Raw genomic sequence first — 17,962 nt, forward strand, 5'->3', positions numbered from 1 at the left:
ATTTTAGCTTCTGATTGTTAGAAGTTTGTCAGTATTGCTAAGGACTAATATCCATTTCCAGAGACTGAATTTAGTCTTCTGTTAAGTTATATCTAACTTCACATTTATTTAGGGAATAACTTGCATGTTATGTCTCTTGGAAGATATGTTTGATCCTTTCAGGTAAAAGATTGGTTGGGATAATTTCTGCCATAATGGTTTCTTCTGTTCTGGGCTTTGTAATCCTGGATAAGAATCATGAGGAGCAATCCAAAGACTTAAGGTTTTCAGGACAGGAAGAAGTTGAAGAAATCTTTGAAAACTATTGAATGTATTGTTGTTGCTTCTGGAATCCCAATGTAGTTAAGTACTAGAATTGTAATTTTTTGGTTTAATCTGTCCAAAGATCATAAACCATTATTTGACTTGTGATCTGTATACGTACATGTACACTCCGACTCATGAAAGTTAGGATTTTGCTAAGTTAGTAATAATGCCTCTATTTTAGTCCATGCATGCTTCTATTTGTGACGTACTTAATTAAAAAGAAAATTAAAATCTGAGTTTTCTTTGTTAAGGAAAAAAGTTAAAGGAGAATTTAAAAGTACAGTGGTTTGCATCCACTGCAAAAAGGAAGTTTAAGGTTCCTGTATTAGAAATATGTTTAGCATCTGGGTTTTTACTGAATTTCTGATGGAAGAATATCAGACCCTAGAACTCAAAATACTTTTGATGTATTCAAAGTCTTTAGCATAAAACATCTATGTTTGTTTTTGAAGATGCCAGTGCATGTTGCCATGTTTATGCTGTTGCATTAAATGCTGTTGTTTACCTGGTGTGGTTTGAAGTTAGGTGGCAAACTTCTGTCCCTTTTTTAGTATGCTGGAAGTAGGATTCCAACTAGAAAGGACTAGACAAAGAAAATAAAAACGTATCAAATGGACATAGGAAAGGAAGATCTTTTATAAGGCTGAAATTGAATCAGTATGACCTTAAAAATGAGGCAGAGATGAAATAATGAGTTCTGTGGTGTGACCTAACTTTGCTACATTCCCTGCAAATAGCCATACAGAGACAGATACTGGGAGATTTCTGCTTTAGGTCTGGGTTTTTGCTGCACAGGGGAGGACAGAGCCAAAAAATCTGTACCAAGGTCAGGGCAGGGTTGTAGTATGCTCCCAGTTGCTGAATAGAGCCTTTTTGGGGGAGAATAAAAAAGGCTCGTTACATTGTTTATTTCTTCCCATTCAGCCATGAAGTTCTCAGCTATCCCTAAAACTGCTCTGCTCACCAAAATACATGACCTGATTTTTGAGGATTTTTATTCTCAACAACAATAAAATGCTTCAGTTCTGTTTTTTGCAAGTAAAGAAATAAGTTTTACTAGAAGGTGTGTGCCAACTGTGTTATATGGTAAAACAGATCTCAGCTGTTAACTTTATCACTAGTATTTTGTTCTTTATTCAGCATTTGTTTAGCTTTTAAATATATCTTTGTGAGAGAAGAAGTTGTGTGAGTAATTTGACAAAGACTGGTTTCTTGTGCGCTGGGAAAATCAAAGCGATTGTTGAATCAGCTGAACCTTTTTGCAAGAATAGGAACATATCTGGGCTGATCTATGGCCCTGTTTTTAAATCTCATGAGGGCATGGAAACCAATTAACAGCTAAATCTAACCTGTTCTTCAAGGGCAAAGGGGAACTTTTAAATAGAATTAATAAGGAATGTATTATAATATTGCCCTCATTTGAGTAGAGGAGTAATTAGTAAATAAGATGACCAGATAGACAGTAGTGTCCTGTAAAGGGCCATGGGGACTTCCTGTGACTCTCTACTCATCATGTTACATTACAGAAAATGAGGGTTTAAAGAACTAATGTGGTGTGGGTTACAGAAAATTACAGAAAAATGTTACATTACAGAAAATGAGGGTTTAAAGAACTAATGTGGTGTGTCATTACTGTGGGTTTTTTTCCCTTATGTCATAAAAAATGAGAAAACATCTTCAGAACATCTTGGGTAACAGTTGGTAGCACCTCAGAGTCTGGAGATAGAGTATTTTCTTGGCTGTTAATGTGCCAGTCTCTTTAGCTGCCAATCTATCAAAGCTGTGGTGCTATGTTGATTTAAGTCAGAGTAACTTTATTGTCTTTGTCTAGAACTCTAGGTCAGATCTGTGATTCTGAATTTATTGTCTTTGTCACATGGTAGAAATGTGCTCATTTCTACAATCTGTCTCTAGGGTTCTGTTTTAAAATACTGGATTTGGTATTTTGGTCTCTTATAGGTTGCATGGGGATTTGGGAAAGGATTTCTCATGAATGGGATCCAGATGAAGATATTTAGTTTCTGAAGTCTCTAGGCAAAATACCAGAATCATTACAGTTTTCAGGGGTTACCCATAGGTAATTTAAGCCATTGCTTTTTGCTGCCAGAAGAGTTGGCAGATGAATACTTAAAGATTCCCTCTTGAATTCAAGTGTCCCAATGAGCTGTTGAAAATGTCTAACACCCAATGAAAAATTTTTAAGAATTTGCAGATGTAGACCCAAAACACTCCCCAAAGCAACTGTAATGCAGAGTAAGGCTGGTGGAATGTGTATAGCTGGGCTGGCCTGGAGAATATGCAGCAAAAGCTTGGAGGGGGGAATTCCTCAGTGTTGGAACAGAGATCAATATTTAGGACACTTGTCACCAAGACTGAAACAGCACAAGATGGACACTTGATTAGAAGAAGGATGTTTTATCATCCACTTTATAGTGGATTCCTTAAATAATTAAGCCACCGAGCTGCAGGAGTTTAGAGAAGGAATTCACTAAGTTGTCCTCAAGAGAAGCAAGTAGTAAAAGATAAAATCAAAATTTATGAAGAAGTTCTGTCTTGGAAAAAGGCATATTTTCCACTTCAGCCTTTTTTTTTTTGTGTTTATTAAATAGGATTAATATTTGATTGTTAGGAAAACCAGTTCAACAAAGAAGTGTTTGAGAAAAAAATGCTTGTGCAAATGGGGATCTGCACACATTGATTGCTCCCTAGACCTGTGTCTTACAAAATATTTCTTTGGGCAAGGCAAGCAAAGAAAGGAGTTCAATTAAAAGGTGGGGACTTTGTTGTAAGAAGTATGAAGTAACATGCCCACTGCCATGTGAGTGCAGTCTCTGGTGAGCTTGTAGGTGATGTGCCCGGAGGAGCAGCAAGGCAGAGGAAGGAGCTGCACTGCTTTAGAGCAGCACTGAGCCTTCCTGAGAGCCACTGAGTCTGGAAGCAATGCTGTCAGAGCATCCCCAGGAGAAGCAGAACGGGATTGCTTTTTGGAAAAAAATCATGTAAGGGACAGAGAAATTGTAGGCACTCTGCAGACGCTGTAACTGAGCTTTCCCTCCCTATTGGCTGTGTTCTCTGTTGCAGACAGTGTGCAGGATAATTTATTTTGAGAGGACAAAAGCAGAAGAATCATGCAATCGTGCAAGTTTTATAATAAAAGCTTTGGAAGTTAAGTGGACCTGAACTGCAATAACATAGTTGACCACAGCCAGAGCTTTGCACCTTGAACATACTGTTCTTCCAAACATAGGCATCACATCACAACCTCAGCTTATCTGATAATGAATGCAGCATCTTCAACAGTGACTGTGTCTCATCCATTAAACCAGAATAAGAATAATTAATTAATAAAAATATTTTGCTGCATGTTGATCTCACATGTGGTACAACAGTACCTGGGAGCAGGGTGGGAGTGGAAAAGCTGTGTAATGAAGAAACCTCTGCAACAGAAATACCAAGAAAGGGAGGAGGAGATGGTATCTTCATTGTGAATCTGACAGCACAGGTCTGGAAGCTCAGAATGTGGCTCTGAGTGAATGTATGGTCTGAACTACCCACTGGTTTTATGACAAGAAAATGTTTGAGTCTTCTTTGTGAGCAGTTGTCAATGTGATTTCCAGATGTAAAAGTACTTTGGCTTGCTATATGTGCATAGAGGGTTTTGAGTAAATATTCTGGTGTCTAAAGGAATACCTTGTCCTGAACAATGTATTAACAATTTATGTATGTAATTATTTGTTAAACAGCTTATTTTGCACTTTATAGAAAGTCTCTCTCTCTCTCTAGAAAGGCTGATCTTTTAAATTTTTTATAATTCCTGTAGAGAGCTGACTGGTAAAAACTTAACATTGACAAGATTACAGGAGTTGAACAGGAATAGGATAGGGAATGGGAATACCAAAAGAATGAGATGTCTTTTTATTTGCTCCCATACGTAATCTGTTTAATGAATAGGTTCCCTTTAAATTTCATAATAATATGACGGCTGCATAACAGTGTTCATATTCTCTTGGTGCAGTTTCTGGTTGTAGAAATCAGTCTGCAGAAACAAGACCAAAATGTATCCTAGAACATAAATTTCATAGTTTTTAAATTTGAGAGAAAAGCTACAACCTAATTATACAGGACACTCAGTGTATTCTGTAAGGCTTATTCAAGTGTGAGTTTCTGTAAAATGTTTTTTCCAAGGAGGAAAATGGTTTATTATCATATTAAAGACTGACTTAGTAGATTCTCTTCAGTTTTATGGTTTGTATTTTCACTAGATTTTACTGTGAGGAAACAATTTGGATGACAGCAATTATCTATATCTGGCCTAGAGCTTGAGGTGTAAGCAGAAATTCTAATTCCCAGAACAGGAAACAGAGCCTGTGGAAGGGAAATCTAATTCCAAAGTCCCTCAAAACAACAATAAAAAAATATGGAAATTAGTATCACGGTAAGTAGTGCCATTAATCACTAAGCATCATTATGGTAACAGAACAAACAGTTTTTCTAGTGTGCAATTAGCAAAAGAGCACTCATTTTGTAATGATAAAAGCAGAGAGATTTAGCTGTGGCATTTAGTTTCTGTAGTTACAATAAGAAGTGGCACTGTATTCAGTGGTTGCTATCAAATACACTCAGATAAAACCAGTAATTGCTATGACAGCAAATCCAGGTTGGATGCTTCTCCTCTGGTGACTCACACCCAGCAGAGGGGCTGTCAGTTACACCAGTCATTATTTTACCTCACACACACGTTGCTTCCTGGGTTACAAAGATAAATCTCACTAGGGCTGTTACAGTCATGGAAACACAGAGGGAAAGGAAGCTCTCCCTTTGTTAATCCCTTTGTTAATAGAGAATGTTCAGAATCTTGCTTTTCAGGTTGGCCTGGTGTGTGAGAACAGCTTCAGTGTGGAATAGCATCCAAGGGGCACAGGGGAGTGCTGGGAGCTGTGGGTGGGGTGGGCAGTGTTGGGCTTTGCCCCAGAGCTCTGGATAAACCAGGCAGCCTGAGCTGTCTCAGGTGAGAGCAGCGTGTTGAGTTCAGGCAGCAGATGAGGTCATGTTTGCTAGAGCAATACCTTGACATTAAAGCCCAAATTACATCAGGAAATACTGTCATTCAAAAAACACCCATGCTAATGGAGTTGTACAGAAACATGCTTTGGTTAGTTCTAGCTGGTCAGTGTTTTGGAGCTCTATCTCAGTTTGTCCTAATTGACTTGTTCAAGTGACCCCTACTGTTGAATTCAAGCTCTGTGTGATTTGTACAGGTTTTTGCTTATTATTTTTGGAGTTGTAAACTTGCAGAATTCAGATGCAGAAAGTCCACCTTTAAACTGGTAGTTGGATTTTGGAAGATGCTGGCCCTGCACTAATAACACTGAATAATTTATGCAGAACCTCAATCTTCATAAAAAATTTAAGAGCCAAAGTCCAGATCTCTGAAGAATTTTGGTTTTGCTGGGGCATCTTGGCACCATGCCATGGTTCTGCAGTGCCTTTTCTCCTTGCTGCAATTCATGCTCAGTAAGCTCTTGATCAAGCAGCCCCACCAAATTCTGCTCAGTTCAGTCTTGAACAATTCCAGATACCATAACCATTCTTGGATATTTACTTAATTTTTAAAGAAATAACTCCTAATAAAAGGTTAGAGTCATCAAAGCCACATTCTTTCACTCACAAGCAATGGTTCTGAATATACACAGAAGTAAGAATTATGTAGCATGGAGTGTTACCAACTTTAACACTCACAAAGATACTGAATGTGTAGGGATCCTTCTGGAAGTTTTGCACATTGAAGCATTACCAGAGGAAGTCCAGAAGTTCAAATGTTGGTTGGCTGTTTTTCTATAAAGAGAATATAATGTAAACTGAACCAGTGGCCTATAATAGATAAGAATGAAGCAAGCTAAAGAGATATTAATCTGGGAAAAGTAATTACTAGTGTTTATTAAGGTTTTGAATATCATCAAATGAGGCTCTTCTGGTACATTACTAATCAGAGTTGTTTTATTCAGAAGGCTTTTCTGCTGTTTGTTTTCATCAAAAAATTTTGGTTATCTTTGGACCAAGACTTCGGGTTATTTGTTTTGTAAAATGATTAAAAGCTTTTTTATTCACAAGATATTTAAAGGAAAAGGTTCCACTGGATTGTTAAACATCAAGTATAGTTTTTCTTTAAAATAGGAAAAGAATCAAGAATTATATCAGGTGTTTTGAGATGGCAGACAACCATATGTTCTTAAGTTATTTCAGATGGGGATTTTTGGTTTTATTCCCAAATAGATCTTCCTGGTCTTTCATTCTGTCTTTGCAATCCCACTTCATTAAGTCACCATTTCTTCCACATATCAAACACAGGCTTACCTTTCAAAATGTGGGATAATCCCCTTCTATATTTAAATTACTCAGTTTCTCTTCAGCATCTGCCTTCACCAAGCCAGTGACTATTTTCAGATCCTCATTTTGCTTATCAGACAAGCCCTTTCATGTTTCATGCCATTATGCCATTAACAAGAGAGGAAATGTCCTCACAGGCAAGATTAGTGATGACTCCTTGTTTTCCTTCAGCTGCTTTTGTGACTGTGTCCTGCTCTGAGGGTACCTCTGGGGAAGAGTGAGGCAGGAAAAGAACTGTGGTTGCCACTCCTGAAGGGTGAAGAGTTACATGGTCTGCTCCATTATTGTAAAGGAGATACAGCTTGCTTAAGGCTTTTGTGACAATAATGAATTCTAGGAGTGTCCCACATATATAAGTATTTTACAAGTGTGGTTGTTAATATGAAATGGGAAATAGTGCCTGATGTAGAGTTTGGTCCTGCTGTTTGCTCCCTGTCACCACTGTGTAAAAACTGCTTTTGAGGTTGTATTTATTTGGAAGCTGTGAAAGGTATTGTTTCAACTTTCTTTTTCTACATTTTGAGTTCATTTATTACACTGTGGGGGGAAGGACTTCCTGAGCTTCACTCAGGATTCTTCTGTTGTATGTATGGAGAAAGAATGAAGGAAGTTCTAGCTTCTTCTTAGCCTCTAAAGGCTTCTGATTCCCACCATTTGTTCTATGAAATGAAATTAGCTAAATTAAAAAATCTTTATGCTGCTATTCTTGCATAATCTGTAGTGCATTGCTGTATTTGGTAATTTCTAAATGCTTATTGTTTAGGTATTTTGCCCATGGAATTCTTAGCAGTCTGTCACCTTACAGACTTTTTGGGTTGGAGTTTGTATTTGTACTTTAAACTTGGTCTGTTTACTTTTAGGAAAAGTTAATTTCATTCATGTGTTAATGATAATTTGTTGTGTTGGTGACATTGCTGAGAAACTTTAGTAGTAGTAGTGGTAGTGCTATTAGTAGTATTTTTAAAATTGCTTTCTCTTCCTGGTCTAAAAAAAAAGCCCTGACTCCAGAGCTTCATCAGGTATCAACAGTGACAATTTACAAGGTGTTGTTATAGTAGCAGTGTCAGTATGATCAGGGTTAAGATTGGTAACTCATCATTCATACTTGTATGGTTCGTGGCCTCTCGGTGGAAGTTCAGAGTTAGTGTCTTCATCTGGTATATTCAGTGATGTTTTAACCAAAAGTGTGAAACAAAGAATGTCATCCTTAGGGCAAGGCATTTCCATTGCATTAGGTCATAGTGGAGTGTGCAAGAGTCAAAATGTATTTGATAGATCAGAATTTTCTAATTCCACCTGCTTGTATTTCAAAGTGCTTGCAAGCTGTGTTTTTGTTTACCTTTTGATATCTATTTTGCATATTTGTACATTGATTTTAGTAGATCCTGCTAGTGCTCCTGGATAACATCTTAATAGTTCTATTTGCTTTTAGAACCTTTCCAGATGCAGAGACTGTCTGCAGGGATCTGCTGTCTCATTTGGAGGAGACCCAGGGTGAAGGCATAGAGCCAGCAGGTAAATATGTAAAAGATGATCCTTGGAAATTTGAGTTCTTCTTAGGTTTTTGTGGGGTTTTTTTTTGTTTTGTTTTGGTGTTGTGTTTTGGTTTTTTTGGGGAGGGGGGGGGTTTTTTTTTAATGTTATTTTTATGCCTATTCTAGCAGGTTTTGACTGACAATTTCTCAAGGCTCAGTTAATGAAAGACAAAATTAAAACAGAAGTGAGTCAGAGCAGCTGAAAATTCTTCAGGAGTTGCCCGAAAACTTGCATGTGTTTCTGCCAGTGTTTGTCTGTATTTGAAATGATGGCTAGATAAAAATTAAAAATAGCATGATCCTATAGAGAATCATGCAAATTGTTGTGTTACCTTTGGCATCACAGCCTACTCACCAGCTGTCACCTGGGGAGGATTTAGTGTGCAGTGTAATGACTGGAGGCTTTAAAGGAATATCTGTGCTTTGGTCAATTCTGTGTTGCATCAGAGCATGTGCACACTGGTGTCATTGAATCCAACTGCAGTGCTGAATGCCTTGCCTGGGTGTGCTACCATGGGGCTTAAAGGAGGTTTGCTAGAAAAACTTTGGAAGGTTTGCAGCCCTAAGAGAGTTCCCTATTGCCTTGCAGAGGCTGCTACTGGTATCTTAATGTGCTTATTACAACAAAACAATTGTTCTAGGAGAAAACTGAAACAGTGAGCACATAGCTATCTGATCTATGTAGGAATCTTGCATGCAGACTTTATAGTGTGTATAAATATTTATCTGTATGGATATATAGTTACTTTTCAGTAGGCAGGTCTTTGTTACACAGTGGGGTTCTTTCCAAGAAGTGAACTGCTAGGTGTATGCTTTCAGTGAGCAGGAAATAAATGTGGATGAATAAAGGCATTAACAAACTCCTGTTTTCAAATTTACAGGATATCTTATTGTACTGTTTGAGCTACCCGTTCTCTATGTAGATTGTCACTGAGACTGATTCTGCAGAGTGCTTGTGTGCCTGTGAAGGCTCTGACCTATTTTCCTAAGCATTTATCTGGGACAGTGGTTAATGCTGCCAGCACCTTACCTGCTTCTCTCCCAGAGGTTGCTGCACTTTAGAGAAGCTGGGCTGTAAAGCAGTGCTCCAGCAGGAATGCACATGTCACCCAGCCACTCCTGCTGGGGTGACCACAGCCTCTGCCACAAAGGTGAGGTGAACAGCTAAGGATAGAAGCCATTCCAGCTGTTCCATCATAATTTTCCTGCAAACACAGGTCACACCTTATCCATTTTAATTAAGCAGTTCCTTTATTGGTGTTTAGATATGTTTCTAGTTGATGAATCAGGAGCTTACAATTTGTTAGACTTTGTCTTCTATTTGACCTTGGGAATCTGTGGCACTACCTGTTATCCATTTAAATGGGAAGCAGTGTTTAACTTGGAAACATCATACTGCTATGCAGATGCTGAGTAGTGAAGTGAGGACTGAATTTCAAAAACTCCTCCCAGAAGATCTTTCATGAGAAGGAAGTTCAGTGACTGATTGCAGGAGGTCTACATTGTATGTAAAGAGAAAAGGAGGAGATTCTGATATCTTCTAGTTGTTCAGAACTGATTTCCTCACTTTAACATTGATACATTCTGCAACCTCAGGAGTAAATTCATCTAATGAGGACCACAGGTTGTTCTATAATTTTTTCCCCATTCCCTTCTACCAATGTATAGAAGCGCATTCCTGTGGAAGCAGGATTTGGGGTTTTCTAATGCATATGTAAATCCAGAGTACCTTTACTGTTGGCAGCACGCATTATATTGACTTAAAAGCAGTGTGAAGTTATAAGAGAACTCATCCATGCTGGTTTTATACTGATGGAATCAACAAAATAATTTATGTCAGAAAAGAGCACTGGAGGGCAACTAGGACATCTTTCTGCTTGTAGGAGGCCTTATGGCTTTGTTTAGCTGAGTTTTGAAAACCTCCAGGGAAATTGTACAGCTTCTCAGTACCTCTTCTTAGGCTGAGTCACCTACATTGTGAAATTCCTGATCCAGCAAGAATTTTCCTTGCTGCAGCTCATGTCAATTGCCTCTTGTCCTTCTGCTGTGTGCCTCTGAGAAAAATCTGTTTTCCTTGCAGTACCTGCTTCAGTCTTTGACAAACTGCAGGTAGATTCATTTTTTATCTTCTCCAGACTGGAGAACACACAGTTCCTGCAGGGATTCTTGTATGTAGTGTGCTCCAGACCCCTGGCTGCCCGGGAGTCCCTTTTTTGGGCTTGTGCCAGTTTTCTCATCAGGATCTCTCTCTTGCACACTGTCTCAAGGGCAGCCTTTGGGGCACTGAATAGGGGGAAGTAATCCCTTTCCTTGGTCTGCTGGCTTAATCTTGCCAGTGCAGCCAGGGGTGTAGTTAGCCTTCATCTCCATTGGGGCACACGTCTGACTGACAGGTGCGAACCTGTTCAGCAGAACCATGGGGGTTTTCCTGCTGAGCCAGCTGGCATCCAGCCCATGCTGTGCCATGGGGCTGTCCTTCCCAGAGTGCAAGACCTGGTTTCACCCTTTTTGAGCTTTCAGGTTGTGTCAGCCCATTCTTCCAGCATGCTGAGGTGTATCTGGATGGCCTCCCTGCCTTTTGTCCTGTTGATCAATCACTTCCTCAAGTTTGCTCACTGAAGCTGGTGAGGGTGCATTCTATAGTCCAGGACAAGAGTGCCATCATTGTACAGTGTCATTCTCACAAGTAACCCCTGAAGAATGTCACTTGGAATTGACTGCTAACAAGACTTAAAATTGCTGACCACTGTTCTTAAAGACTACTTGTCCAGTCAATATTTTATATACCTGTTCCTCCAATTGCAGTGGGTTCAAATCTTCCAAGGGTGCTGGGCTATGCAGAACTTGTCAAAAACCTTGTTAAAGGTAGAGTAAGCAATGTGCTGCTGCTCTCACTGTCTCAGAGCTTGTCAACTCATCTTGGAAGGCAGGTGGGTTATATTTACAGGGCCAAGTTAAGGGTGGCCATTCTAGCTGGTTTCAGTGACAATTTTATAGCTCAAAATGGTTTCTAGGAGAGTTTGTTCTATAGCATTTCCATGGACTGAGGTGAGGCGGACTGGCCCTTAGTTTTCTGCATCCTCTTTCTTCCGCTCTTTGAAGACAGGTGTGGCATTTAGCTTTTTTCTTGTGATGGGGACCTTACCAGATTGCTGTGCTTTCTTGAAGATGACAGCAGCCTTGGGATGGCTTTGACCTGGTTTCTCAGTGACCGCTGTGAAGGAACTCATCTGGTCCCATCACCTCTTGTATGTGTGCAGTTTGTGTAAGTGGTCCCTACTTTGATGTTCTGCTGCTGTTGGTAAAACATCTCACCTTCCACTAGGCATGGAAGCTCAGGAAGCCTGACCTTGCCAGTAAATACTGAGGTGAAGAAGGCACTGAGAGCATCAGCCCTGTGCATGTCTTGTGTCAGTGAGCTGCCCACAATATCACTGATTCTCCCTTTGGTTGCCACTGTACCTGTAAAAGCCCTTCTTGTGACTTTTCACATTACTCACCAATTTCAATTCTGAGTTTTGACTTTCCATTCCTGCATGCCTGGGCAATGTTTCTGGAGTGATGTTTCCTCCTGATTACACCCTCCACACGCTTTCATTTTGGTGCATCGTAATCAGTTTTAGAAGCGTCAGGATTGTTATGAAGCTTATTTTGTACTTGTCCTGGTGCACCACTCCCTCCACGTCAGCTCGTGGAGGCATTCTTTGGAGGATATCTCATTTCTCTGGTCCACACTGTAGGGGTTTACTGATGTGAGGAGGAGAATGTTTTATTGTAATTAATAATTTTCCCTTTTCCTGCAGGTGAAAAAGTAGAAGTTTCCATTAATTGAAATATTTTTGTGTGTTTTGGCTAATTTAAAAATATTTCCTCTATATATTGTCTTTTCTATTAGAGAGGGTAAAATTATTTGTTTATTGTGGAAAACTGGTAATATAATAACAGAAAAACCCTTTTCTTCCCCCAGCTGTGGCAAGACAAGCCACAGGAACTAGTTTGTGTGTTTTACTAGAAGAATCACTGTGTGTTTGGGCTGGCTGAGACATTCAGGTTCTCTTGAAATTCCGAAGTTGTGTACCTTTGTTTAATCTGTTCATTGGCACAAGGAGAAGTTTGACATAGATGCCAAGCTTGCAGACTCTAAGCAGTGTTTATTCAGCTCCAGCTCTTACTAAAATGAAGTTAATCTTTCAGGGTCACAGACATCTTGAAGAAAAGTGAAAAATAGTGGGTGAGAGGAGGAATGGTGTATTTCTGTTTTCAGCAGAATGTGGTGGCGTCATAGCTGTGGAATCTTGGATGATGACTGACAGGAATGCCTCCAGCAGAGAGCTGAATTCCTTCTCTTGTCATTAGGGCAGAGTGATGTTTTGCAGCATCTGGCATATAATCAAGACCCTGTTTTGTGAGTTAATTCTGATTAATTTTCAAGCAGAAGTTAAATTACTGGTTTACTTCTTGCTTCGCAGGGCATATCTATGGAATATCACTTGGAGTTGCTGAGATCATGCAGCAGGGCCATTCCACAATCAGGCTGTCTGTTTATCTGTCTGAAAGGTGACCTTGGGTCTTTTGCATTTTATATGACTCTCAGAGCTGTTCTTCCATAAACATCTGAATTCATTTACATTCTCAAATCCTTTCTGGCAGTCACCAGAATACTTGCAGGTCAGATAGTGAACAGAGAGAAGGTTTCACTAATGATATTAGCTTTAAGCTGTAGGATTAGTGTATTTCTCTATTTCTCTTGATCCTTCATATATCCCAGAGGTCCAGCAGTTTCAGCCAGACTGATTATACATGGGGGAAAAAAAAAGTTTTTTGTTTGTCTGTTTGAAGTAATTTTTCACATCTGGGCTTGTACCATATCAGAACTTTCCATTTTACATGGTGGAAGAAATAAACTGGCTGTTAAAAACCACAAAATGTGTAATGTGTTCTATGTTGTGTGTAATTTCAAACTTGGTATAAAATATTTGAATAACAAATGTACTTTGTACACAGTATTCACATGTGAACAGTTCATAAGTTTAGGATTGTATTGTAAAAGATCAGTTGAAAACTGCAAGTGTGTCCTTTAAGGGGATCTTAACTACTTTTTTCCTCCTGTTAAGTTTCTTGTTGAAAATTTACACTTTAGTTCTCATCTCGGTGGGAAAACTGCCGATCTGAAATCCCAGGTATTTAGATCAGCTTTTCTTAGAACAGTTCCCAAGACAGGCTGCAGTACAATGATCCTGTTATAACTAATGAATGAGACTACCCTGAGCTGTCTCCTCCTTCAGCAGAGAAGGCAGTGAAACATGGAAAATGAAGTCTGATTATGGAGTTTTTGGCCTTGGAGGAGAATGACATAAGGAAAAAAAAATCCTTCCAGAGCCTCAAACAGTGACAGTCCAGATTTTATTACCTGAATAAAATCTCTGTTCTTCTTATCTGACAATATAGCCTTCTTTAAGCAGAAATCTTTTTGCAACATCTGACTTTCAGAATTCATGTGAAGAGCATGAGCCAAGGTCACATAGTAGTGGATGAAAAAGCATTTTGAGTATGAAGTATAATGCAGGTAGCAAGAGTTAGTGGAAGAAAGAGAAAAGGAACAACTACTCTTTGCTTGCAGAAAACTTTCAGTGGCATCAAGTGTTTTGAGCTGGAGTGCTGGGTTTTTTCCTTGTACTCTGTGAAGCTACAGTTGTAAAATGTACCAATGCTAAGAGTGTATATTGAGGGGTTTTATTCTGATCTCCACTTTGGTTTCAGGAGGTACTGAGTTGATTCCCAGCCTAGACATGGCAGTTTAACTTTCAGATGCTACTGAGGCATAAGGAAAACAAAAGGAAACCCAGTTTGCAAGTACATTTTTTGGTTTCTATGTATACATATTTCAGGGATATGATTGATTTTCATTATTCTTTGGGAGCAGTGCTGTTATTTGCTGCACATGTGAAGTGAAAAGACACTATTAATGCAACTTCTGTAATGTTATTGTAGTAATGTTGCTAATACTTTCTGTTTCCTTCAAGAGAGGAACATCTTTATTCAGGAACGTTTTTAATATATGGACCAGAATGTTGTATTTTAGCTCTGTATGCTATGATTTTGTTTTGAACAGAGCAGTCACCTACCTGTGTCCAAGCACACCTGCAATCCCTGATACCTTTGTTTTGGAAGCCAGAACATATATATATATATATATATATATATATATATAAAAAATTTTTCATCTGGGCTTTGGTGTGTCACTGCATCCAATAAACATTTGGATTAACAATAGCTTCTGTCTCTGACAGGTCTTACCTCTCATCCTTTTCATGCTTGCTTTGGGGTTAAGTGCAGAAACAGCTGCTTTGCCTTCTCAACTCATAAAGTATTTATTGGGTGCTACTGCTTACACTTTGATAAAGTCTGTCTATTACCTATCTGGATTTATGATGCCCTTTCTCCAGTGACCTAAGCACAGCTCCGCCCGTATGTTTTGAAAATCATTATGTGCCATTTACACATGAGAAAATGAAGGTGCATGGAGATGAGGCAGCTTAATTTGTACTTATTGTTGTCATAAGCACCTTCTGTTTGTCAAGAGAACAATGCAAATGTGCCAGCCAGGAGAAGGAATGGAATGAAATGTTTGTGAGCTTACAGTAGTTTGCTCTTGGTGTGGGCTGCAAGTGTGTTCTAAAGCCCTGGTGTGGATCCAGCTATGGCTGATGTGTTCCTGTATTGCCACAAGTGCTCAGAGAGGCAGTTCCCAGACCTCCGAAGCAACTAGAATTGCATTGGAGAGGGGTCTGATGCATGTTGGACTTTTGAACACTCTTTTTCAGCCACTGAGGTAGCAGGAAACAGCACAGATACTAACTAAGCTTGCTTTACAGTTTTTGCTTTTCACAGGCGTAATAAAATACAATTATGCTTATTAATTTGTATTAGGAATTACAAAAAGTACTGTTTTCTGTTACTCTTAATTCTTACAAACCCAAGCACTTTGATCTGAAATTTTTTCACCAGCTCACTGTAGAATATATCAATTTTTATGCCTATGCTAAAAATATTGCTTCATTTATGAAAGTACACCTAAGGAAAAAAATTATTAAAAATGTTCTTGTACTGTTTTGTTCATAAGTATGGGAACTGTTTGATGGGGGAGTCGTGGGAGGGTTTGTGCTTTCCTTGTGAGAATTCACCTGAATTTTGCCAACTTACAACCCCTAGATCCTCTAAGGAGTGTATTCATACTCAGAGTCTTGCAGGGTTTGCAAGAGCCAAGGACAGTCTTTGAGGCAGACATTTCTTGTGAGTGCCAGGGACTGTCCCAGTCCTTGGCACCAGTGGTGAGAGCCAAGTGACATTTGTTGGTGCTCTGCATCTTTGTCCTGTCAAAGAAGGGGAGAAAAAAATTACAGGGAGAAAAAAGTGGGTGGTTTAAAGACAGGGTGAGGAAGACAAGAACAGAAGATGAAAAATGGAACCATAGAGCCAGGGCAAGACAGGAGTGAGTGGAATGGACACATTAGAACATGGGACAGATGACCAAGGGAGAAACTGTGGGAAGTTGTGAGGAACAGGGACAGGATGAGGGAGAATAGCTGGAGGGGCAGGAGGGAGGGAAGAGGTATAACACGCAAAAGGAGCTCGGATACTGAACGGGGGCGGAGGTTTTGTATCTTTTGGATCTCTTCAGCCTTCTGATTCACCAGTTGCTCCATTGGCACAAGGGGGAGTGCAGAGCTGAGCACAGGCAAACAGATTCAGCTGGAACTGGGGGTGTGCCTGCAACACACATCATCACCATAATTCTGTATGGCACTTTCATTCAAGATGCAGAATGAAGTACAAGAAATAAAGATTTCTCTTTCTACGTGGTATATTTGATAATAAGAAAATTGGAAAACCCTTCTCTCAAGAGCTGGGAAGTGCCAGAGTTGTGCTTAGTCCTGGGGTCTTTATTCAATCCTCTTGTCTTCTGGTACACAGTCACATGGTATTTTTCAATTGCAGATTACCTTGACAATGGTGCTTTACCTTCCAGAGTCTCTGTGGACTTCTTTTGCTGATGGCAGAGTCAGACTGAGAATAGATAACTCATGCCCACAGACTCCCATAACAGTTCATCAGATGTTCAAGGAGAGTCTGGAAAAATACGGATCCCTTAATGCTTTGGCCAGCAAAAAGAATGGAAAATGGGAGAAAATAACTTTTTCAGAATATTACTGCCTCTCTAGGAAAGCAGCCAAGAGCTTCTTGAAGGTAGGTGCAGGAAACAAAACCAATGCCTTTAATCCTTTTGTCTTCTTTGAAACCCAAAAAACAAATTAATAAAAAAAACCCAACTCCAAACCCCACAATATATAAGAAGGTTTTTGCATTACTTGAAGATCAGTATTCAATATTCTTTATTGAAATGATAATGATGAAAATGACTTTTGGTCAGAGGTAACACTGCTGTCAGGGAGCCTTGACTGCACGTGAGGAGCTGCTGTGTTGCACTGTGTCTCTGGAACGTGGGTGCAGAGCTCAGAAGAGCTCAGCAACCTTAAGATAAAAAAAAAAAGGGGAAAACTACTATAATGAATTTGGTGAGATAAAGAGAATCTTTAAAACATTCTAAATATAGGGTAGTATTAGTACTCATTATACTCTTGTTCATATAGAAATATTCTGGGTCTTGGGACTTTCTGGGCAGCAGAGTTCAAGCAGACAGGAGAAGGTAGTGGAAAATTCACATCCTGTTAATTGCTAATAAATACCAGGTTTGCCATGGATACCAAAACATGCCTTCACATGCCTTGTCAGTACTGTGATAGTAAATCAAAAGTTTTCATGGTTTATATTTGTGTGTATGTTTCTCTCCAGTGGGCCTATATTATATAATTCTTCTGTATATTATTTTTAAGCTTGGTCTTGAACGATTCCATAGTGTAGCAATCCTTGGATTTAATTCTCCAGAATGGTTCATCTCAGCTGTTGGAGCTGTTTTTGCTGGGTAAGATTTTTTGGGGGGAGTTAATTTTTGAGGGGGATTTGGGGATTTCTATTTTGCTAGGTCTGGGAATGTATCAAGTCAGTATTTTGTATCATATCTTGGAAATTGTGTTGCTACTGACTGACACTTTCAGCAACCTGCTGGAGTCTTATATCCCAAATAGTTCAGACAGTCATAAATGGATCCTGTTTGCCATGGGTTTAAGCATGACAGTCACACAGAAGCTGTTGTACAGGATCTTATCAATGCAAGATGTGGGAAATAGATGAGAATCCCAGTTTTATATTAATGATAATAATACAATATTAATGATATCTACAGTAAGATATATTCAAACAGATGAAGTAACATATGAATATTAACTACCCTGATTTCTTCTGTCCTTATACCTGTTAATTTGGATTTTACTTCTTGAGCTGCTCTGTACCAATGAAATCCAAATTGGTATCTGTGTACAGCTTGAACAAAAAGAGGACATAAGTGAGGATTTTTTTACCACTTCCTGAGCTAACTCCTGTGTAACCTTAAGTGAGTTAAAACACTGAGTCCTAGCATCTTCTACTGAATAGTTTAGAGATTACTTTTTGCATTGAGCATAAATCAGAGATTCGTGTATATCTGAATATGTGAAACAAACATTAGAGCTGTCCTGCTGTTTGCTTCCACATCTTCATACCCCTTCAGGTGTCATCTGATCTTTGATTATTATTCTCTTTTGATACTACGTGCATGTGTATGTGTGTGTATGCAT

General features: G+C 39.1%; 1 protein-coding gene across 3 annotated transcripts in view; it reads left to right on the forward strand.

Moving 5' to 3' along the window:
* The window catches only part of ACSBG1 (acyl-CoA synthetase bubblegum family member 1), a 33,134-nt gene that overhangs the window by 813 nt on the left and 14,359 nt on the right, over positions 1 to 17,962 (forward strand). For 2 of the 3 annotated variants that reach the window (XM_030955185.1, XM_030955186.1), the window contains exons 2-4: positions 8,126 to 8,208; positions 16,258 to 16,475; positions 17,123 to 17,211. In XM_030955185.1, coding sequence (XP_030811045.1) covers positions 8,126 to 8,208; positions 16,258 to 16,475; positions 17,123 to 17,211 — 390 coding nt within the window. Of the gene's footprint in view, positions 1 to 8,109; positions 8,209 to 16,257; positions 16,476 to 17,122; positions 17,212 to 17,962 lie in introns of all 3 variants that reach the window. The other variant, XM_030955188.1, reaches the window with a different exon arrangement.

The sequence above is a fragment of the Camarhynchus parvulus genome, chromosome 10 (assembly GCF_901933205.1).
Source record: "Camarhynchus parvulus chromosome 10, STF_HiC, whole genome shotgun sequence".
Taxonomy (NCBI): domain Eukaryota; kingdom Metazoa; phylum Chordata; class Aves; order Passeriformes; family Thraupidae; genus Camarhynchus; species Camarhynchus parvulus.